The 25,639-nt window shown below is 35.1% G+C and overlaps 1 protein-coding gene across 10 annotated transcripts in view; it reads right to left on the reverse strand.

Annotated features, from left to right (window-relative positions):
• The window catches only part of Ehbp1 (EH domain binding protein 1), a 316,989-nt gene extending 295,841 nt beyond the window's left edge, over positions 1-21,148 (reverse strand). For 3 of the 10 annotated variants that reach the window (XM_040271164.2, XM_078029123.1, XM_021724298.3), the window contains exons 1-2: positions 20,729-20,973; positions 19,507-19,907 (exon numbers count right to left, since the gene is read on the reverse strand). In XM_040271164.2, coding sequence (XP_040127098.2) covers positions 19,507-19,509 — 3 coding nt within the window. In that variant the 5' untranslated portion in view covers positions 19,510-19,907; positions 20,729-20,973. Of the gene's footprint in view, positions 1-19,506; positions 19,908-20,728; positions 20,976-21,046 lie in introns of those variants that run through there. The other 7 variants (XM_078029126.1, XM_078029124.1, XM_078029125.1 and 4 more) reach the window with 4 other exon arrangements.
• Positions 21,149-25,639: the final 4,491 nt, after the last annotated feature.

Below are 25,639 nucleotides of genomic sequence, written 5' to 3' on the forward strand. Positions count from 1 at the left end.
TAGCTTATCCTGGGTTTAATCCCCAAAACACATACACACACACACACACACACAAAAAAAAAAAAAAAAAAACTCTACCAAATATTAAGTCAAACAAAAAAACCAAACTTCATATGCATCCAAAAACAAGAGTGAAGGTGAAAATTTTAAAATTAAAATTAGAAATATTTTTGTATACACCATGAAATCATAAGTATGGGAGAAAATAAAATAAAGATGCCATTTTAAAAGGATAGAAAATTTAATTTCCTGAAATGCACATACACTTTATGATTCTAACTGGTTGCCTGTTGCATACATGTGGCAAACTCAATATAAGCTTGCAATATGAAAAATGAGCTTTTAATTCTAAATTAGTGAAATGGTAGATTTCCTTGATTTACAAAAAATCATGCTTTCTAAACAGTCTATTAAGATCCATGTTTAGGTATCCAATCATAATTTAATAGAATTAATAATTTATTATGCTGAGTTTTTTTAAAACTCATCTTTTTACACAATCTACTACATACCATTTTCTTTTGAATTAACTTTCTATTGTTCTACTTAAAGCACTGAAAACATTAGCAATAATTAAAAACAGCCAGTTAAGTACAATATTCTGACCTTGACATTTATCAAATGTTTCTAAGTAAAATTAAAACAAACCAATTCACTGAAGAACTCACAAAACCTTTCAGGAAATTTACTGAACACACATTGACTAAGAAAAGTAGTTCTGGAATTAGATTATTTTATGAGTCTGAGACTTACGGGTTTAAATCTTAGCTCTAAACTCCATAAATAAGCCTTGTATGTTGAGAAAGTTATTTAACCCTTTTAAGTACAAGTTTCTTCATCTGTAAAATGAGGATAATATTAATAGTGCCTTACCTTAAGGTCATGAAGGATTAAATGACAATGCATATAAAACAAAAATCCAGGGCTGGGACTGTGGCTCAGCGGTAGAGCTCCGCGCTCGCTTGCCTAGCACATGCAAGGCCCTGGGTTCAATTCTCAGCAACATATAAAAATAAATAAAATAAAGCTGCTGTGTCCAACTACAATTAAAAAAATAAATATTTTTTTAAAAAGTCCAAGTGTCTAATCTATCATACAGTGTTTGATATATAAAGAAACTTGTTATTATAGTTAATATAATCATCATGTGTTTCTTCAATATATAATGTTGTAAATATTTCTTGATTATATATACTCATTTAAAAATATACTATAACTTTGCATTAGGCAGAGAGTAGGTGAAGGGAGAGGAGTGGTTATGGGGGTAGGAAGGAGAGTAGAATGAATTGGACATTATTACCCTATGTATATATATAATATATGATTATACATCATGTAATTGTGATTCTACATCATGAACAACCAGAAGAATGAGAAGTTATACTTCACTTATGTATGATGTGTCAAAATACATTCTACTGTAGTGCAAAACTACTTAGAACAAATAAAAAATGTGTCCTTGAAAAAAATTATAAAAAATAAATGTATACCCCATATAAAGCATTCATTTATAAGGAGGTCATGGTTGCAAAGATTGATTTTTTTTATTACATAGTACTGGAACAACTGGGTAGCCATATGAAAAAGATTAAATTATATCTATAGTGTTTAAAAACAAAATTTTTAATAGACACATATGGTCCTCATATCAGATAAAGTATATCCATATAATTAATGGCCCTTAATGCTTGTGCAACTGTCTACATTGAATCACATATATTGTTTTGGGTCAGCTTTTTCACCACTATGTCCAAAAAAAACTACACACACAAAAACAACAAAGAGCAGAGAAAGTTTATGTGAGGTTCATGATTTCAAAGGTCTTAATACACAGACAGCCAACTCCATAGCTTTGGGCCTAAGGTGAAACATTATATCATGGCAGAGGAAAGCAGCTCAGAACAGAGCTCTCTCTGGTGGCAGAGAGAGAGCTCCACTCACCAGGGAAAACTACAAACCCCAAAGGAATGTTCCTAGTAACCCACCAATTCCAGCCACCTCCCACCTGCCTATAGTTACCACCTGGTAATCAATATCAGTGGATTAATGCACTGATTAGGTTAAAGCTCTTATAACCCAATGATTTCATCTCTAAACTTTCTTGCACTTACACATGAGCTTTTGGGAAACACCTCATATCTAAACCATAATATATACTGTCTTAAAAAAAAAAGTGCAAATGTATCTATTGTAACAGCTTAAAAAAAAAGACATTCACACACTATCAATAGGAATAAATTCCAAAGGAATCTAAGATGGAAATGTTAAAAGAAAGAAGCCATCAAAATACTAGAAGAAAACATGGATAAATTTTTTTAAACCTACACAGGGAAATGCCTTTATGACTCAAAATCTAGATATTATAGAGATTGATAAACAGAGTAAACCTTCTACACACTGAAAATGCCTTAATAAAACTCAAAATGGGAAAAACTTTTTATAATGCATCAGTGTTAAAGGATAGGCAAAAAGACTTAATTTAAAAATTAAAATTAGAAATATTTTTGTACACACCATGAATATCTACCCTCAAAAAAAATTGTAATGACAGGCAGATAAAGAGAATCATAATTTACCAGAAGAGAAGTCTTCCTAGAAATAGTAATGTCCACAGAAATCAGAATAAAGGCATAAAAATCCTGAATTATTTAAGAATTATTAGAGACTCAGTGTGGATAAGTCTAAAAGTTTAAAAATTCAGGCTTCAGGGATTCTTCAGGGATATCATTCTTCAGAGAGGTCCATACAGACTCTTTGGAGTTTTGCCTTCAGGAGCCTTATCAGGTTCTCACAGTCAAAACTAGAGAAAACTTCCTTCTTGCTCTGGACAGAGGTAGTAAGAAATGAGCCACGCTCTAAAATAAAGCCAAGCCTCTACAGAAGGCTTACTACTTTACTGGAGAAGTAAAATATTCAACTGTAGCCCTCTCTATACATCTATCTCACCTAAGAGGGGGAAAACTGAGAAGCACTTATAAGGATCACAACCAAGGGACATAGGATCACTAAAAGACTGACATCTAGTCCCAAGACTACAGGAAAATATAATTGAAAGAACTATACAACTTAGACTTTATTTAAGAAGAAATCTCTATAGAACTATAGAAACTGCAAGACAAGGGAAATTTTTTTTAAAAAAGTGTACACAGGAAAATTAGTATCTGCAACCCTATTTACCTCAGTTCCATACATCCAGCACACTGTGTTCACCTTTCAACAACAACAACAAACCCACAAAGTAGACTAAAAGACAAAAAGCAATTTGAAAAGACAGAACAAGCATCAGAACCAAACTCAGAGCAGTGATCATAGAATTATCAGGCAGAGAATTTAAAACTATAATCAATAGTATACTAAGAGGGCTGGGGTTGTAGCTCAGTGGTAGAGCACTTGCCTAGCATGTATGAGGCACTGGGTTCAATTCTCAGCACCACATTCAAATAAATAAATAAAGGGTTCATGAATGCTAAAAAAACTTTTTTAAAAATAGTATATTAAGAGGACTTAAAATGACTAATGGAAGCAGAGAGACAAAAAAACTCTAATAAACAATCAAAAGGAATTGCTAGAAATCCAAATTACCGTAAAAGAAATGAAGAACGCCTTTGATAGGTTCATCAATATACTGGACACAGCCAAGAGGGAAAAAAATCAGTGAACTTGAAAAAACATCAATAAAAATTTCTAAACAAAATGGAAGTAGAAAAAAAGAATGAAAAAACAAAACAGAATATACAAGAAAAAAGGGCAACTACAAAAGCCATAATTACTTGGAATATAAGAAAAAAAAGATTTTTAAAAATAAATATTTGAAGCAATAATGATTGAGATCTAGGAAGCTCACAGAACTTCAAACAGGATAGATTTTTAAAATGTTTGCACATAAGCATATCATAGTCACACTGCAGAAAACCAAAAACGAAAAAAAAAAATCTTGAAGGAAGACAGAAAGCAAGCCTTACCTATAAAAAAGCATGGATAATACCATCAGTCCTCTTTCCAAAAATCATGCAAGCAAGAAGAGGATACATGAAATATTTAGCACTGGAAGAAAAACTACATCAATCTAGAATTCTAAATCCAGTGAAGAAGAAACAAACTTTCTCAGACAAAATTTGAAAAATAAAAAATTGTCATCATAGATCACCCATACAAGAAATGTCAAAAACTTTTTTTCTCAGAAAGAAGGGAAATTATATAGTCAGAAATTCCAATGATCTTCATAGCAAATAAAATCTAACAATATATAAAAAAGAATTATATGCCATCACCAAATGATATTTCTTTTGTATATGCCAGACTGGATCAACATTCAAAACTCAGTTATTGTAATCCATCACATCAACAAGCTAAAGAAGAAATTCATATGACTATATCAATAGATTTAAGACAAAACATTTGACAAAATCCAACACCAATCATGATGAGAACTCTGAGCCAACTAGAAATAGAGGTGAATATCTTTAACTTACTAAAGAACACTTACAAAAAAATTTAACAGCTAATAGAGATGATAGCTCTCTTTTTAAAAAATAGTTTTTACTTAGGGAATCACATTAAAATTTCATTAAGTAATTTGACAAGGATGGGAGATTCTAAAGTAAAATATAAATGAATCTATCAGTGCTTCAAATTAAAAACATAACCAATACTGACAAACACAAACAGAAATATTCTTCAAATTTCAAGGTCATGGAAAAAAGGCAGACTAAGGAACTCTACAAAATTAGACATGTGACAACTAAATACACCGTGTGACCCTGGATGATACAGAGAAAAACATTCTTTTGCCATAAACAGAATTATTAGGAAAACTGAAGAAATTTCAATTAAGTCTTTAGATTAAGTAACAGCATTATATAAAGTGTTAATTTCCTATTTTGAGAAAGTGAATTATGATTATGTGTGAAAACATCCTTGTTTTTTTAGGAAATACCCACTTAAGCATTTTAAAGTAAAGGGGCATCAAGGTACAACTTCTAAAAATTATACACAGAGTGACAAAAAATAAATGAAATGTTGCCACTTAAGAGAATTCGGGTGAAAGGTATTTGGGAATTTGCCACAGTCTGGGTGGGCAAAGTAATTGGGGGGGGGAGTGACAAACAACTTATGAAGGTTGAAGGAGCCGTTTTACTGTAGGATAGCAGGGGTATATATACATAACTGAATACACAGCTTGTTTCAATTAACATCATCTAGATACATCAATCAGTCATCAAGGAATCCTCATCCTCTTAATTACACACAGCTTAACTTAATTAACATCAACTAGATACAGCAGTCAGTCATTAAGGAATCTCCATCATCCTAACAGCTCGTTGGCTTTACTTCACAAACCATTCCTCTGGCAAAGTGCCAGGTGCCATCTTGACTTGTTTACGGACCCTAACAGGAATTCTTTGTACTATTTTTGTGACTTTTCAATAAATCTGAAATTTTTTTCCAAATAAGTGGTCTTTTTAAAAATAAGAAGTCAGATTGCAACAATATACCTCCTTGTCAGAACCCCAGTACAAAGGCAATAATGACATCAAAAGGTTGTTTTATAAGCCTACAAGTCCACACTGATATAAATAAATGAATCAACAAATTAAGAAAAGGTAGATCTTCCTTGCAGAAGAATTCCAAATAATAAATGTAGGATAAATAAGGAAATAGAAAATTATCATTAGAACACAATAATAATTGCTGCAGGCCAAATCTGCCAAATTAGTGGCAAAATTTTTGAAAACAAACAGGATAGCAAATAAAACCTCCAAAAATATATTAATTCTATTGTGGTTTTAATATAAGTTCACAAATTCTTTTTTGATACTTCTTTTAGGAGATGGAACTTAATTCCACTCCTCAAAAGTTTATGTTGGATTTAGTGACTGATTTCTAACTAACCGAATCTGAACCATCTAAAACTGTTCTTTACAGTGGAAAAATCCTGCAAGACTAAGGAACAGACATATCACCTTGATAAATTATCTTGATATCGCATATGTTATAGTTTAGATATGAGGTGTCAACCAAAAGCTCATGTGTGAGACAATGCAAGAAAGTTTAGAGGCAAAATGACTAGGTCATGAGAGCCTTAACCTAATCAATGCATGAATCCAATGATAGGAATTAACTGGTGATTATAGACAGAGTGGAGCTGGAAGAAAGAGGTGGGTTGATGGGGGGTTGCCCTTGGGGTTTATATTTTGTCCTTGAAGGCAATTAACTCTCTCTGCTTCCTGATGCCATGGTCCCAACTGCTTCCTTCCATCACACTCTCTGCCATGATGGGCTTCCCACACCTCAGGCCCCAAGGAATGGAGTTGGCCATCTATGGACTGAGGCCTCTAAAACTGTGAGCCCCCCAAATAAATTCTTCCTCCTCTAATTGTTCTTGTCAGGTCTTTTGGTCATAGCAGTGAAAAAGCTTACTAAAACAACATGCCTTCTGATATGATAAGGGGCACTTTGCTTATGGTATGATCAGAAATTTTCATAACATCAGTCTAATATTAGAAAAGTATCAAACAATCCAATTTGGGAAATATAATACAACATACCTAATCACTTTGTAAAATGATCATATCTTTGAATAGAAAAAGGATATTAGTGGAAAAACTGGATAAAATCTAAAGAGTTCTTAGTTTGCCTAATACTGGACTAATGTTGATATTTTATTTTGATAAGTATTAGTATTTTAGTTTTATTTCATAAAATGGCAAATTTATGCAATTTTTACCCAAAGGAAGATGAGCAAAGGGCATAGAAGAACTCTCTACTATCTATCTATACAGCGCTTCTGTAAACCTAAAATTATTTTAATAAAAAGTTTTAAAACAAATGAATTAAACAATTTTTTAAAGTTATTTTTGCAAATGAGAACACTCTTTGAATTAAAGCTGAACCATTAAACTTGCTTTCCAGGCCCAATTATTATAGAAATAAATAAATCCAGGTTTAACAATTTAAGTTACTTTGAAGATCTATCCAATGGTGAAACAGATGTGTTAAGGTCACCCAAAATTATTGTGTGGTAGTCTATTTGACTCTTAAACTTGAGAAGAGTTTATCTGATGAATGTAGATACTCCATTGTTTGAGGTATATATATTTATAATTGTTAAGTCTTGTTGCTGTATGGTTCCCTTGAGCAGTATGTAGTGTCCTTCTTTATTCCTTTTGATTAACTTTAGCTTGAAGTCCACTTTTTTTAAAAAATACATGACAGCAGAATGCATTAAGATTCTTATTACACATATAGAGTACAATTTTTCATATCTCTGTATATAAAGTATGCTTATACCAATTCATGTCTTCATACATGTACATTGTATAATGATATCCATCACATTCCACCATCATTGCTAACCCCCTGCCCCCTCTCTCTTCCCCTCCCACCCCTCTGCCCTGTCTAGAGTTCATCTATTCCTCCCAGGCTCCCCTCTCCCCACCCAACTATGAGTCAGTCACCTTATATCAGAGAAAACTTTCAGCATTTGTCTTTTTGGGATTGGCTAACTTCACTTCTCCAATTCCATCCATTTACCTGCAAATGACATGATTTTATTCTCTTTTATTGCTGAGTATTATTCTTGTGTATATATGCCACTTTTTTTTATCCATTCCTCTACTAAAGGGTTCCACAGTTACTTTACTTGATGTGAGGATGGAAACCCCTGCTTGCTTCCACAATCCATGTGAGTAGTATGATTTTTCCCAACCCTTCACCTTCAGTCTGTGGATGTCTTTTCCTATGAGACAAAAGACCCAGCAAATCGTTGGGTCTTTTTTTTTTTTTTTTAATCCAATCTGCTAGTCTATATCTTTTGATTGGTGAGTTTAGGCCATTAACATTCAGGGACATTATTGAGACATGATTTGTATTCCTAGCCATTTTTGTTTATTTTTGGTATTTAACGTGACTGCTAATTTTCATCATTGTTTTTCATTTCCTCTTTATGGAATATTTTGCTGAGGATATTCTGTAGTGCAGGCTTTCTAGTTGTAAATTCTTTTAACTTTGTTTATCATGGAAAGTTTTTATTTCATCATTAAATCTGAAGCTTAATTTGGCTGGATATAAGATTCTTGTTTGGCATCAATTTTCTTTCAGTTTCAATTAAGTTACTTTGAAATAGGGTTTTACTACATAGCTTTCTGCATTTAATGATTTTTGGAGAGGGATAATGAATTTAAAAGTTTGAGAGACACTATTTGTAGGAAAATATGGAAGATTCCTCGTTGAAATCACTATGGCAGTAATATAAACAAAGGACCAGAAGGATCTAGGGAAGCATAAGAGTGATCATAAAAGCCTACAACAGAGGTTTCTAAACTTTCTGGGTTTATAAAAACCTTAATGTGTGGGTAATATTTTTCACCAAGTCCTCCATCTCCAAGCCAATAGAAATACATAAATACCTTGTTTATTGAGTAGTCAGGCCCAAACAATGTAAAGAAGATATATGTCCTAAAATTTACCACCCACTAAGGTGCATGGAAACCTCCATATTTGCAAAGTACTTCTGGCATTCTGAAGATGACCCAATTTGATACAATTTCTCAAACTCTAGAATCAGATTGGTCTCTCATTTCTTGTTCCACATAAATTTTTGATGATACTTGTTTTTTGTCACAACAATTGCAAAAAACCTACCTTTGTAAAAATATGGTATCATTAAAAGGAATGTGGCAATCTAATTTTGAAACTGAATTACTCAGGCTAATAATTTGTACAGGTGCTATGTTTTAAAAATTTTTTAGCATCTCTTGGCACCTTTGTGAGTTGTCTACAGTGCCTCTGGGACCCTTGGCAGAGTCTTAGCAAACTGATAAAGAATGGTATCAAGGCAGTGGCCCTTGCAAAATCAAAGTGAGAATATAGGAATAATTCAAGAGGAAAAAGGTGAGCAGATCCAATAATATTACTTGAAAGTACAAAAAACAACATAGGTACTTGAGAAGTCTAAAAGCTTAAAAAAAAATCTTTCCTTAGCTAACCTCAATAGTCCTTGCTTATACCTTGCTTATATGGAAGGGAACAAAACTAATCATTTATTCAAATAAATGAATGAGAAAATTCAAATGCTCATATTAAATCTGACAGTTGTATGTGGAGCAACTAAAATACTTGCTCTCATTTTTAACTAAACAAAAAAAAAATCACGAATTAGCTGAACCATGGGAAGAAAATTTATTTCAAAATTTCAACTCAATAAACATTTCTGAAGTACTAAGAAGAATTGCTATCCAGCATCTGCCAAAGTCCTTTAAAAAGGCATTTGAAAAAGAATAATATTTGGCCATTCTAAAACCTAACTTGATGTTCTTGAGCAATTGGAGAACTTCTAAAATGTCAGATTTGCCAGCACCATCCCTTACCTACAAAAATCAGGACCTTGAATTTAAGGAGCCTGGAAATCTCCATATTTGCAAACTCCCAGTGGTTCTCCAGATCAGGAAGTTTAGGGGGGGAAAAAACGCCAAACTAACACTGTCCAAATAACACTTTTTGATAATGGAAAATGTTCCATTATCTATACTGTCCAATATGGTCACCCCAACCACATGCAGCTAGTGAGCACTTGAAATATTACTAATATAACTGAAGAACTGAATTTTTAATTTTACTTAAAATGACTTAAATGTAGATGTAAATAGCTATTTCCTTAGTTGCTTCTGTATTAGCTCAGAACTAAATGGTTTGTTAAACGTGCATTCTTCTAAATTTTCCAAGTTGTACTCTTGATTTAAATAGGATGATCAGAAAACTAGGTTAAAATTAGGTTTCTTAGCCATATTCTCTTAAAGAATCTTCATAAAGCATTGACATAAACATTACCCAATTTAATGATAGTTTTTTATAAGTTAGTTTTGGTCCGAAATTGTATTTTTTTTCATAATAAAAATCTTTGGATTGAATTTTAGTAAAAGTCTATACAAACAAATTTCTATACTGTCTTTAGACAAAAGGACTACTGGATGAGCCAATATTCCTCTCTTTTTATCTCAGGTGCCAAAAAAAAAAAAAAAAAACAGAAATAAATCCAGCATCCAATGGTAGCAACTGACTCCTCTCAAGTGCCTAGTAATAAGTATTCTCTTGCTCCTCTAAGACTATCTCTGTACTATTTATATCACTAAATTAGTCAACATAGTGTTATTTTACATTCTTAAGCTGACAAACTCTTTTGACATAGGTAGAGTATCAACATTTAAAGAGAGAATGTCTTCGAATTAAAGCCACTTTCTATATTTTTTATTGTAAAACTATTTTTAAATGACAATACTAGGATTAACAGAAATAGGAACTTTTTAATAGGTCAAATTTACAAAGTGTTTAGATGTCTTTTCCAAAGCTGCCTAAAAATATCACTATGACACTGATAAAGAAGATAAATATTCAGATATCATGCAGTAATTTCATTGCCCCCATTTTAAAAGATTCAGATTCACTTCTTTTAACAAATATGCAGAAGTCCTTAGGTAGAATATGAATATCCTATTGAGTGTTCAGTTCAAAAATGTTTTGTGCGATTTTTCCTTTAGCACACCGAACTATTTTTAAATTGTACAGTGAACTACTTTGGTCTCTTTTGTTGAAATATCTCACAAAATTAGAACAAACACATTTGACACATCAGTAGCACATTTCTAGAAATGCCTAATTTTAAGTTTCCTGAGTATTTTAATTGCAAAACTAACATGAAACCAAATTAAATATTAAGAAAACCTCTTCACCTAAATCTCTTAAAATTTCATCCCATAATCCCTTAAAAAAATCAAACTAACATTTTATACTAGAAGAATGTAAGAAAATTATACTATAAAATATATAATTTATGTTATGCACTCATTTTTTAAAATTGCGACAAAAAGAATTTTTTAAAGAAAAATTATCATAAAGAAATACATTATAAATATAAATCATTCTCACAGGACACACAAAGACACATACAAATGATGACAAATTATTCTACTTTGAAGGAATTAAGTTAGTTTCCTTAGCCCTTTTACGTACTTGAAATTATTATAAAAAAGAGAACAAGGTTATAAAACCATATGAACTGGTTTTGTTCCAGAATCAACAATATGCTTATTATCAAAACTTAGTTCATTTCAGCTTAGCACTTCTGCTGGCAGCTCCCTAGTTTACCTATGTCTTTGGTGTTAATTCATTTTTCTCTAACACTCTTAATGATCAGGGTATATTTTCATTTGTCTTCTCACCTACTCTACCCCTTCTCTCTAGATATTTATTATCATTTATTTACTGAGCTCATAGACAGTTATGTAAATGAATGTACATGGATGTATTCCAATAAAAGTTTATTTACAATAGAAGCAACTTGGATTAAGCCAGGGTTTGCCAACTCTCAATCTAGAGGCATACTTAGTCGTATATGGAAGCAAACATGATGAAAGCAAGACAATATCCAAATTCAGCATAAAGAGGATCTACTATATTCCTTAAGAAACTTACCACAATTGAATTCTGTAAAGCTGTACTTCACATGGACTAAACACTTAAAATCTGGTTAAAACATCACATGCAACAATTTCAATTTTTTAAAAATCAATCCATAAGACACTACCATAAAGTTATAAACAAGTTAACATATTAATTTAATATTTGCTAAAACTGTATGCCTTTCACATTTTACAACACTGAAAAGAAGACCACTATTTTGTTTTAAGGTGTTCAAGATTCATATGACTTACAATAGAGAAAGTATTGCAAACTAATTCTTCTAAAAGCAAGCCTAGAAACTAGGAAACAATAATACCTTTGCCTGTCCTTTTGTAGTCATCTATCCTGCCCCATCTTTCCCTATACTTGAAAGATTTTAGAAATCAAACTTCCAAACTTAAACATTTCTCCTCTCATTATTCCTGGTAACTTCAAGTGCCACAGAAATAATCTGACCCATATCTTCCTCTAAATTCCTTGACCACTATCTGAACTTCCAAAATCTTTTCCTCCGAGTCTCAATCACCCATTGTCATACTAATACACTAATAGGCATAGTCTTTAAAGCAGAATGGGAGTACCTGGAAGGTGCAAAAGATGATCCACTCAAAGATACTCTACTTAAATTTGTTATTTTTTGAAAAAGAAATTAGGTTATACTTATATCTAATGTATACAGTACATTAATTAAAAATACATTGCGGATATGAGTTCTTGTTTTTTTAAACTGATAAGCATACATGATCCAAGGAAACCACTACCTATATCTTGTCATTAACATTTACCACAGCCTTCAATATCAAGCATCTCACTCTGACTTCTACCTCCAATGTTTCCAGCTCACTCTGCTTTGTATCAAAGTTCTCTTAAGACAATCACCTACACTCACTGTACCCACTTCCTTTTCTCAATCTAGTCATTCAATCTGCTATATCAATCCCAACAATTCTTCACCCTCTTTAAAAATCTGTAAATCATTGATGTGGCAGTATCCCTATAGTACGCTCTTTTAAGATCCTCAGGGAATAGTCCAAGAAGGGCAATAGCTGGGTCAAATGGTGGACCCATTCCCAGCTTTCCCAGGAATCTCCATACTGCTTTCCAAATTGGCCTCACCAATTTGCAGTCCCACCAGCAATGTACAAGTGTAGCCTTTTCCCCATATCCTCGCCAGCACTTATTGTTGTTTGACTTCATAATGGCTGCCGATCATAGCAGCACAATTCACAATAGCTAGACTGTGGGATCAACCTAGATGCCCTTCAATAGATTAATGGATTAAAAAAATGTGGCATTTATACACAATGGAGTATTACGCAGCACTAAAAAATGACAAAATCATGGAATTTGCAGGGAAATGGATGGCATTAGAGCAGATTATGCTAAGCGAAGCTAGCCAATCCTTAAAAAACAAATGCCAAATGTCTTCTTTGATATAAAGAGAGCAACTAAGATCAGAACAGAGAGGAAGAGCATGAGGAAAAGATTAACATTAAACAGAGACGAGTGGGGGGAGAGAAAAGGAGAGAGAAGGGAAATCGTATGGAAATGGTAGGAGACCCTCAATGTTACACAAAATTACATATAAGAGGTTGTGGGGGAAAGGGAGGGGGGAACAAGGGAGAGAATTCAACAACAGCAGATGAGGTAGAGAGGGAAGATGGGAGGGAGGGGAGGGGGATAGTAGGGGATAGGAAAGGTAGCAGAATACAATAGTCACTAATATGCCATTATGTAAAAATGTGAATGTGTAACTGATGTGATTCTGCAATTTGTATTTGGGGTAAAAATGGGAGTTCATAACCCACTTGAGTCAAATGTATCAAAGATGATATGTCATGAGCTTTGTAATGTTTTGAACAACCAATAAAAAAAATCTGTAAATCATGGTCCTCTTCACTTTTTCACAGACAATTCCACCTGTTATGTCCTTATCTTCTCCCTTTTCCATCTTATATCCCATTGGTATAACTATAACTATGCCTGCACATTCACTCTCGATTTCCTTGTCCATCTTTCCCTCAATTATACATTCTTGATAAAACCTAATCCTGGTGGAATCCAAGTCTGCCTATTCCATACTTGAATCCAATTACTGAACATAACTAGGTTAAAATATGCAAACTTACTAAGATTTATGACCACAAAGTTAAGAAGGTCCTTGGTACTACCCAGCAATTCCATATTTCCCTAGTCCATTCATTCTCACTTTGTCAATTTTGCCTTCTCCTCAATCCTTCAACAACTATGTCACCTCCCTCTCAGCTGATAACCTCTAATATATTTTCCTGAGAAAACAGAAGCCAACAGAACATTCATACCCTCCCACATCAAATCTACCAGTATACTGCCCCCTTATCCATACCTTCTCTCATTTTAACAGTGAATTGTCACTTTTTCTACTTAAACTTAAACATTTTCACTTGTGTACTGAATCCTTTTCTCTTTCTCTCAAAGATTTTTCTCCTTAGTTTAACCTCCTCTCCTACCATATCATCAGTTTTTCCTTCTCTAATAACCATTTCCATCAGCTTTCAAACATGCTGTAATATATACCTTGCAAAAAATACACCTTGAACTCTTGTCCCTCTCCAGTTACTACCTAGTTCTCTGCTTTGTATAAAAATTCTCTTAAGACAATCACCTATACTCACGTATTCACTTCCTCTCCTTTAACCCTGTCTAATAATGTTTTTTTCCCCAATATTCCTCTGAAACCACTCTTCAAAGACTTTAGTTCTTTCCACCTTGCCAAATCCAGTGGTCACCTTGATTAACCTCTCGATTATATCTGATACAGCCAAACACTTTTTTTCCCTTAGTTTCTTGGAAAACACATGTTCCTAATTTTCTTCTCACCGCACTAGCGCTTGTTTTCAGTCTCCTTTGCTGGCTCCTTTTTATGCTTAAGTGCCTCAAGATTCAATCTCAATCTATGTGAATGCCATAGAATATTTCCTATAGCCCCATGGTTATAAATACTACCTACATACTTGGAAGTTCCAGCCTCTTCTCTCCCCAGGGCCAGACTCTTATTATTAACTGCTTAATTAAGATTTCCATCTGGACATCTCAAATTTCAAGAAAAACAAAACTCTTGATTTCTCCCTCACACCAAACCTTTTCCTAACCAACTGTTAGTTCACCCCTGTAATTAGAATCACATTCACCTGGTTGACGTGATAGTCATTTCTATAGTCATTTCTAATCCAACTCTTTTTATCATATCTATCGGTAAGTCCTGTCAACTGTATCTCCAAAAAATTTACTTTCCAATTACATGGATACACACATTTGTCAAAACTCACTGAACCACAGGCTTAAAATTCATGTCTTTTATTGTATGTAAAAGTGTATGGGGCTGGGGTTGTGGCTCAGTGGTAGAGTGCTCGCCTACCATGCATGAGGCACTGGATTTGATCCTCAGCACCACATAAATGTAAAATAAAGATATTGTGTCCACCTAAAACTAAAAAATAAATATTAAAAAAAAATGTAAGTTATACCTCAATAAAGTTCAGTAGTGGGGATGAGGGTGGGAGTGTGGTCACATATTACCTATACAAATCTGACCATTTCTTACCACCTACCATTCTGCTGCTTGGACTATTACAATAATTTCCTGGCATCTTTGCTTCCAGTTCTACTCACAACAATTCATACTCCACAAAGAATCCAAAACAGTATTTTTAAAAGTAAATCAGATGATATCACTTCCCTGCTCAAATCTCTCAATGGCTTCCTATCCCACTTAAATGCAAAGTTCTTACCATGAACTCAAGGCCCTCTGTGATCTAGCCTCTACCACCTGCTCAGATCTCACCTATTACTGCTTTACTCCTTGTTCACTATGCTCCTGAAACAGTGGTTTGCAAGAGGCTCCAAAATCCTATCAGGCTTATTTCCAATTAATTCTTTTTCCTTTTTCTTTTTAAAACTTGTTTCTAAAGTTCTTTACATTAAGACTCTAGATCATGTCATTAACTCTAGATCATGTCATTAAATATCAACAAAGAAATACTTGCTCAAGCCACCCAAAGAAGTAAATCTAAAATTAATGCTTCTTAATATAATTTGGCTTTCATAAATTCAAGTTACCACAGAAAGTGCATATAGCTTTCTAATGTCCAGCTGGAAAATTAAACTGGGATGAGTTACAGAGAGCTTGGTAAATCAGATTAAGGAGTTGATATTTTATCTTACAGGCCAATATTAGTTACAAACTTAAAAACTGAAATGAGCTATCTTTTTATTTTTCAAATTTGGAGGTCACAAGGATATATGAAATCATGGAGCAAGAGGAGTTACTCTCAGGGATACACACACACACACACACACACACACACACACACACACATGCACCTTTTTGTATTTCTAGAGTTTTAAACCATGTGACTGTATCATCTATTTAAAATATAAATTATAAGTAAAATCACATTTTAAAACAAGAAAAAGGAATACAATACAGAAAAATCTTTACTCCTCCTCTAAAAATTAGATGAAAGAAATATAAACACATAGATAAAACATATTCATATTTGTATATAATGAAGAAACACACACAAAATACAATATATCCTCATACATATGGTTCATATCATATACCAGAGAATGCCTTAACAAAATTTAATTCTGCAACCTAGTTAAATTTGCATCAAAATCAGGACTTGTCAACTTTCAAGCAGTTTCCTTAAAGACCTGTATAACTATTGAGAACTCATATAGTAAAGAAGACTTCCCTCAGAAATCTAATGACATGCAGGTAACAAAAGAAAAGGACAAGAATTAAACAAAGAGAAAACTGACAGCACAATCTCTTTCAAACTCATCTCTAGTGGCCAGTCCATTTTACCAATGGCTATATCAGTTAAACCAAGATGAATAATTAAATGACCAAAGACAACAATAAGCTATTTCTTAAATCCCTATCATCTCCAAATTTGCTTGCAGCTTCTTTATGTGACTCAGAGAATGATACAAGATAGTACCTCTGTATGTAATATCCTTCTCTCCAATATTCTGGTTTTTGATTCTGACCTAAGGTGTAGAACCACTACACCTTGAAAGTATCAAGGAATGGACCCACTTGAACTAATTAGCCAGGGAAAAGGCAAAATACAAGAGAACAATAAAGAGAAGAAGTTTGAGAAGGAGAAAACCCAAAACATCCAATTTTTATTATTTATCCTTTGATCAAGAGTAAAGTATTAAGCTTGTCCATGTCTAGATTAAAAAAAAAAATAGCCCCTACTGAAAAAATAGCCCGTAAGCCCCTACTCTGACCTGTTATTTGTAATATCAGGATATTGCAAACCTTGGATAAAGCTCATACTTTGTGGCCATGACAAGAGAACATGGGATGTTTCTCCCCTCCTTAGTCACAGAAATAATACTCTCTCCCTTGGAAAATATACCTTGATTCCCATTACCCTCTTCCATCAACACACTATAGCTTTCCTAAATTCCATTCTATCTATCCTCTTCTAAATAGCCAGGCTCTAAAAAGCAATGGCATCTATATACACAGGTTACCTCCGAGAACATAATCTCAATGGAATACTAACTGTTCTTCATTTTTATAGTTACTTTCTTCTTCTTTAATTTATCAGATCTACTTTCTTATCTTCTTAATACTTGCAATTTATCTTCAGTGCTATACTAATGCCTATTTCCTTTCACTAAATCAGAATCTCGAAATTTCCTTTCTCTCTTATTTTTCCACACTCCCAAAATAATATCTGAAAATTATGGGAAAACATTCAAATGCTTCTAGCATTAACTTCAGATCCTACCATAAGACCTATTTTAATATGTATACCTATGACAGTACACCTGTTAAAAGAAATCAAGTCATCTATTCAACTATAATCAAATTAGATTTTCACTATTGCTTTCACTTTGAAACACATTAACAATAACTTAAATACTACTTATGCAAGGGGTGGGGGGATAATTCCAAGATGCTACAAACTGGGGAAAAAACTGATTTTGTAACTAAAGAATAACCTAATGTGTTCTAGTCCTTAAGAAAAGACTCAAATTTAACCATATTCAGGTTGACATTCCCTGTACATTTCTTAGTTAAGAAATACTGGTAAACAGGACCTTCCTCATGTATTTCCTATCTTGGCTAGTTGTTACTAACCTAGCCTTCCAAGTCAGAAACTTGAGTACCAATCTAGACTTTTCCTTCTCCATTATCCCCCAAATGAAATGATTCCCAAGTCCTATTTTTTTAAGTGTTCTCCAGTAAATTCTCTCTATTCCATCTGTCATGGCCTCATCCAATCCCTATTCCCCTCATATCAATGTCTCAAGTCACTGTCTTCTCAAAAATCCTTATTTCACACATTGTTGTCAAGATGATTTTCCAATTGCAAACCTAATGACTCTTCTGCTCAAAACTTTTCAGTATGTCCCTTTCACCCACAGAATAACACCCAAGCCATACATAATAGCACATAATTCTATGATTTGAGTTCTGTCTGCCTCTCAAACAAACCTTATATCTCACTGCAATTCCCTCATCCTACACTTTAAACCCCATCAATATTAAGCTATACTGCTTAAATTTCCAGCATGGATCATGTTATTTAGTGTCTCCATGTTTTTGCATAGGTTGTTACTTCAGTCTAGAATTTCTTCACTTCTTTCCTTGACTTCCTAGACAATTATTATTAATCTTTAAAACCCAGCTCAGATTCCAGGAAACCATCTGCAACCATTATTATTATTTTCTCCTCTGCCAACTCTGTACATAACATAGTTCCTGACAAAATTAAAGGCATTTGACAAGAATTATTTCATTTAATCTTCATAATTATCCCTCCTATGAAGCAGTACCATTATTACTTGTGTGCAAGTAGAAATAAATTAGAAAGGTAACCTCCCCAAGGATACTCAAGTGGATAGAGACAGATCAAAATCCCTACATCATAACATTTATAATATTGTACCTTATCACAATGAACTTATTTACATGTGTATCCTTACTCTGGATTGTAAGCTCCTTGAGGGTGGGGAGCTTATGTCATATTTGATCAAATCAACAGTATCTGATATAAACTAGGCAATCAGTGCATGCATTTCTTGAATTGATTTTAAAACAATATTCCTAACAAGTTCAAGACAAAAGCATTTATAGTTTCAAAAAAAATTTGAATATGCTATAAGAGTTCTAGAACAGAACAAACTATTTTCTTCATCTAATAAAAAGGATGTTAAGAACAGAGGTTATTATAGACATGAGATTACAGTCCTTGTGGATGATAAAATGAACTTATTTTGTAGTAATACTGCTTAATCACTGCAATAAATCAAAATCCAAAGGACCATTTGCTTAAGATTAACTTTTTTCTTTCAGTAAATAAGAATTCTTGTTGCTTATCATTCAGAGCAGTGAAAAGAGAGCCCTAAATTTACTTTGCTCAAGTGGAAAGAAGCAAATCACCGACCAGCACTACTAATTGCTTTCTTAAATCCAGCCAAGAAATGTATCCCATTAGGCAATTAGAAGAAAATACAGTTGCCTGACTAAGCATTTAACAAAAGAATTTCTAAGGTTGTGTGGACTGGCATTCCATTAATCAAATAATGAAAAATTCTTTACCCTAAGCAAATAGAAATGAAAAAAACAAAACCAAATTGAAACAGATTATCACCATTAGTCTTCCACATTAAAACATACATGTTATATTAAAACGTATGCATGTGTTTTCCCTGTTTCATTAGCCACTGCTATTTAAGATTATAAAACTCAAAGTTATTCTAATAGTAATGATAAATGACCTCAAGACAAAAATCTACTGTACTCAGTGTGCTCAGTTACAGTCTTCTGAGACATATTGGAGTACAGTAATTAAAATCCACAGGGACAGTATCAGCAGCAACAGTGCACATCACAGTACTTGTTTGAGTATTCTGCACCCCGTCCAGCCTCTACACACTTGTGCACTACAGAAAGGTAAGTCTGCTATCAAAAGACTCAAGAGTTAGTCACAGTCAGTTTAGGCCACAGCTCAGCAAATTCTAACCCCAAGCACATCTTACCATTTCTTTGTACACTCAACCATCAGTTCCTGGTAGGAGGCCACAAACTGGAACTTGGATGCATGTTTTCCCACGCGCTGCAGTCTCTTCCAAACTGAAGCCATGATGATGGGTCAATAGACTGGAACAGTTCTGGGTTAGCAACACAGCAGCTTTAATAAAGCAGAGGGTCCAAAGCAAAAGAGCTTTGCATGTGTGTCTGCACTTTGAAAAACTCAATTACAACTTGAAATGTTTGGGGTCCATAAGTCTTCTCCCTGTTTCACAGGGTAAATCCCATCTTAGATGAATGGCCCAATCACCAACAGCATGATATACATGACAGGATGAATGAGAGGAGATTCCCTCAAGCAGCCATCACCATTCCACCTCAGGGGCTATAAGACTCCTATTCTGGAGGGCTGAAAAGCAAAACAAAGACAAAAAGAGAAAGAATATGAGGAGAGTAGCACGAAAAGTGACTAACCACCCATGCTGGAAAATGCTGCAACAGACAACCCAGGTTCTCTGTATGTTTTTTTAAACAATGAAACAAAACACTAACCTCAAAAGCCGGTAACATCAAGAATTTAAGATACCAAGAAAGAAATTACAATTCACACCAAAGACATGGAGCAATATATCAGGTAATCAGCATCAACAACAATCACAGACGCGAGTCGGGCCCTACCTTCCCTCCTATCATCAAACAAGGGCGAGCAAAGCGGGAAAGTCTAGGGACGCGGTTTAATATCCACGGCCACTCAGAGAGAAGAGTAGAGTATTTTTAAATAAACTTTGTTTTTCAATAATAGCCTCGAGTTCTAGAATACATGCTTAGAACACACTAGGGAGCAGGGAGAAATGCTGTTGTTTGGAGGGGCAAATGGGTGGGCAACGAGTAGTGGAGGGAAATCTCAAGGCAGAGGGAGGCAATGTCAGGGCTCCAGGCCACTTGGGCTCCCTTCACCTTCGCTGCCAACTGGAGGGAAATGGAAACTCCTGCCTGGGCGTGAAGCAGTGTCCAGTGGGGGCAAGTGGACTGTGCAGGGTGCGGTGCCGCCCTCCCCCATCCTCTGGGAACCAGCCTGCCAGAGGCTTGCCTCCTGTCCAGACCCCTGACCCCCAGCAAAGACAGGCGGTGGCCCGCTGCGGTCCCTGTCATCCAAGCGTTGCCAGAGACCCCAGCCCGGTCCCCGAGTCCCGGCCCCGCCGCTCGCCCACTCCCGCCCCCTCCTCACACCTCTATTCCCGCTGTCGGGCTGAGTCTGGCCCCGTTCCCTCCTCAGAGTCGCTCCTCCGTCGCCGCCGCAGCAGCAGCCGCCGCCGCCGCCACCGAGTCCTCCATCCCCGCTGGAGCCACATGGAAGAGCCAAGCCAGCTGCGGCGCTCGCGGGAGCCGGGGTCTGCAGCCCCTCAGGCGGACGGCGCCCCTCCGCCCGCCCCCTCCCTGACGGATCGCCCTGCGACCGTCTCCCACCCTACCAAACCCTGCCAGAGCCGCCGCTCAGCGCCCAGTACCCCATCCCCCGCCTTCCTCCTCCGCCACCATCATCATTACCTCCCCCGCCGCACCTCTCACACTAACCCTACCCACAGCAGCTCAACCTCTGTCCGCCCCGGCGCCATTGGCCGGGCCCCGCGTGAGCCCCGCCCACCTCGGCCGCCGGGACTTAGCTCGGTTGGGGCGCCTCATTGGCAGATCTGCATGCCCATCACAGGGGCCCCACCCACTAGCTAGCGAGGTGTTTTTCCCTCGACCGGAACGCGGCGCACAGTCTACCCTTCTTTTAAAAAAAATAGGAACCCACTAAGGACAATCCCGCCCATTCCTTTGATTGGCTGGAAGAGGGAAGCAATAGGCGGGAGGAGGAGTGTTTATATTGAACTGGAAGTTGATCGTGGAAGGTGGCTTTCCGTCAAAGGCACAGGCAGCTGCAGAGCGGGGGGTTTCTGGCTCTAGGTGGTGGTGGTGGTAGTGGTGGCAGAGTTAGGGGTTGGTTTTGCTGCCGCTGTGGGTTGTCGTTGCGGCTGCTGTCAGTTGTCTCTCCCATTCGCCTTTCACCACTTAGGACCTGGGCGAGCCCTCTCTTCTGCCACTAGCAACTGGGGTTTTTGCATACACAACCTTTTTTTTATTTTCACCAAATTCCTCCCCGTTTTGTTTCCCCCACACACACCCCGCCCAATGAACAAAATTAAGGACCCTCCCAGACCCACCCATACCCCTGTCCAAGGTTCAGTCGGTTGGTACTCAGGGAGGTTTAGTAAGCTGAGCTAGACATAAAGTGTGTACACCACAACAACTTCTTGTTCTGATTCATTATTATTATTATTTTATTATTATTTGAATCTTGATTTCTGGGGTTTATTATCCCTTGGTATGAACTGGATGGATTTGGGAGTGGCTGGCTATTTAAAAAGATGGCTAAAGAGATGAAATAAACTAAAGAATGTGAGAGTAGGAGTAGTTAGCCTTGTTTTAAAAGCCATGGTCCCTTTTGAGAATATGAAAGCTATAAACACTTTCTCAAGGAGGAAAATTACCTTATCACAAACAAAAATTTTGCTTTCAATTTTAGCTGGGGCACAGACCACTGGTATAGAGGAAAGAGGACAAAGAATAAAGTGTTATGGGAATCCTAGTACTTAGGAAATAAGAAGAGTAAAGTCAGAAAGAGACTGGGGAGAAATGATCAGAGAAGTAAGAGCATTAGGAAAGCTCCAGAGGCAAATAGTTTGGAAAAAGAGAGGAAAGCTAACATATGAAAAGAAAACGGGAAGTCTGGGCCCTAGACACAATGGAGGGTCATTCTTAATTTTAGTAAAGTTGGAAAGCAAGGTGCATGGACAAAGTACCTTAAAAAGGTATTAGAGTTTTTATGGGAGGATTCTTTGAAGGAGAGTAAAGGAGGGTAGTGTTGAGGGGGAATTGAGAATATCTGTAGACATTGGGGGACAAGAGAAAAGGGAAAGACAAATATTGAAGATTTAGGACAAATGGAGAGAGAGAAGCATTGAATGCAGTATCCAATTCTATTTTCAATTTCAATTAAGTTATAAATAATACCATAAAAACAAAGTATACATCTTACAGAAAAGACAATTATTACTTATTTTGCCATAGTCTTCATTCTAAAATGTTGAGATAACCACAATAGTTAAATTGACTCTTATTTTGCATTCACCTTAGCATTCTCTAATGTCCTTCTTGAGTGGTTTTACTAAGTCACTACAACTTATAGTTATTTTGACCTCATGTAGTATTCTGTATCATTAATAGGTTAAGTGTATGGACTCTTTTTAGTGGCTGATAAATAGAAATGGTCATAAATTATGTTCATTCAAGTTGCCCTTCAAGAACAACACACATAATAGAAGGTTTTTGTATTTTATTTATTTTTGTTCTTCATAAAAATCTCATGCTCATGTGGTCATCCTGGTTTCTTTTAATATTCTTTGCCTTCCCTCAAAAAAAAAATTGGTTGAGGGCAAAGGTAAAAGAAAAAGAAATAAACTTTATTGTAAAGAAATTTTCTTAAAAGCAATGAGTTTTAAATAATCAATGTCTTTCTTTAAAAAGGAGGGAGATAGAGTTCCTTGGGGAATCTTCCTCAAGTTGTGGAAAATTTCAAGAGACTGATAGTTTCTTGTAAAACTGCTCTTCTTTTTAGGGGAAATGTTTTTCTTGGATGTCGACTTTTCATTCTAGCCACTGAGTAGCTAAGAGACCAAGGTTAGAATTGTTTACTGAATGAGTAAAGAAATTAAGAGTAGACCTTGACATTGTTCTACTGCTGAGTTAAATGCATAAAGGCTGTCTCCAAGAGACCCCACAGAGCAGCTTCTTCTCCCAATAACACTTTTAAAAGTTTAGTCGCTGGTACTAAATAAATAAATAAAAGAAACCTGCCTGCTAAAAAAATTTTTTAGAAGAGGGGCTGGGATTGTGGCTGAGTGATAGAAAGTGTGAAGCACTGAGTTTGATCCTCAGCACCGCATAAAAATAAATTAAAATAAAGGTATTGTGTTCATCTACAACTATTTTTTAAAAATTTAGAAAAACTTTATAGAATAAGATCTTTTGGTTTTCTTAGCTGGTAATTATTGAGTACCAACTGAGTATTGATCATATTATATACTATTTAAGAGTACATAAAAATTAGTTCCCATTCTCCAAGAATTTTCAGAAACACATTTTCAGCATTTTTGCAAGAAAATAACACAAATTGTACTTAACCTTTCAGAGTCCCAACTTCCTATTGAGTCCCAATTTCCTAAAACCAGTATCAGGCCCATCTTTCCAGTATGTTAAGAAGATAGAAAATACAAACTTAAAGTTCCTGGCACATAATAAAACAGTAAAATAATAATTACTAGTACATTCTGTTGTGATTGCTGTTAGTAAACATGAACAGGCTAGGGGGGAAAAAACCAGAAATTCAATAAAACTTAGGCAATACTTATTTGGTACCAAACATCACTATCTAAAGGACTAAAGACTTTCAAACTGTACATTCAACATTATTTCTTTTCTGTTAACTCAATAGGTACCAAGATTGGAACACCAATAATTTAGGTGGACTCAGGATTTTATTATAATTACTAAGAATGACTCAATCCCCATGATCACTATTCATGCCCTATATTAGCTGGAATCTTTTAGCATGCTAAAAGTTACTTTTTCCTGAAGTCTACATTTTTCCTACTATAGGAAATGTACATTCTACTGACCCTCCCCCCATCCAGGATTGCCCACTAAGTTTCTTCTGCTCCCAGCCCTACTCAGGTCTTGATTTATCATCTCCATCAGTCCCAGGCTTAAACTACACGAAATAGATTATAACCTATTTATGCAAATTTTTTTAATTGGCCTTTCTATTCGACCCTGGTTGTTGACTCCAAAGTTTTATGGATGTTTTACTTAATAGAAGATTCAACATTTCAAATAATTTCAATTTTGCTTTTAAATGTCATCAAATGTAAAATGAAGATAAAATACAAAGAAATAGGTAGAAAATACCACCCCAAAAACTTTAAATCTTCTCTGCCATGACAGTTAAAAGTTTAAAAATTCCTTTCAATGAAGCAACTTTTCTCTAGTTACTACTTCCAAAAATTCTCAAATGGAGAGTCTATAGTATGAAATGCAGCCATAGGCTTGAATTATTATTGTCTTTCCTGGTGATAAAATTCTTATCTTTGGGTTTTACAGTTTTTGCAGTACACATTGTCAGAGGTATTATTGCAGGATTTAACTACTAATGGAATTTGTGCCTTAGTCCTAATAATAAGATTTACTCCCAATAATAACACTGCAGGTTTTTTCATTGTTTTATCCAGTTGCCATAGCAGTTATACTATACACAATCATATTATGCAATTTATAACTGCTAATGAAATTGTTAAAAACCTGCAGCCAAAAACTATTCCCAATAATCCTACAGCAAGTTTTATGACCTTAAAAACTCAATGTCTCAGACTAATACTTTTGAAATTTTAACTGATGGGATTTTTAGACTTTTTTTTTTCTTTCGGGTATTTCCCTTTTTATCCTATGGCTTTTCTTATACACCCTAGCATCACATTCACCCTCATTTACGCTCATCTTTGCTCATTGTTTCAGGAAAGGAATATAACAATGTAGAAAAACAGGAATTTTTTTACTTAGTTTTTGAGTTTCAAAAGTCTAGCCTTTGGGGGAGGGGGGTTATTGAAATGGAATCCAGCTAAAAACCTGCACTCCTCCATAAAATAGCTTCTAATGAACATATGAAACGTGGTTAATCCAAAGTAAGATGTTATAAGTATAAAATACGTACTGATTTTAGACTTAGTATGTAATAAAATAGTGTAGTATATCTTATTATTCATTTTTATATCGAGTACATGTTGAAATTATGGTCCTTTGAATATATTGGTTTAAACAAAAATATTAGAAATTTATATCAACCTGTTCTTTTCCCTTTTTAATATGGCTACTGGAAAGATGCAAATTACATACGCAACTCACATTATTTCCCTATTGGACAGTGCTGGTGTAGACAATAATAAAACTTCCTTTCACAGAGATGAGAAATAGATTTCTTAAGGTAAAAATGGAAGAAGAAAGTTGGAGGGAGGTAATGAAAGCCTAGATACAATGGATCCCTGG

This window comes from Ictidomys tridecemlineatus, chromosome 12 (assembly GCF_052094955.1).
Source record: "Ictidomys tridecemlineatus isolate mIctTri1 chromosome 12, mIctTri1.hap1, whole genome shotgun sequence".
NCBI lineage: Eukaryota > Metazoa > Chordata > Mammalia > Rodentia > Sciuridae > Ictidomys > Ictidomys tridecemlineatus.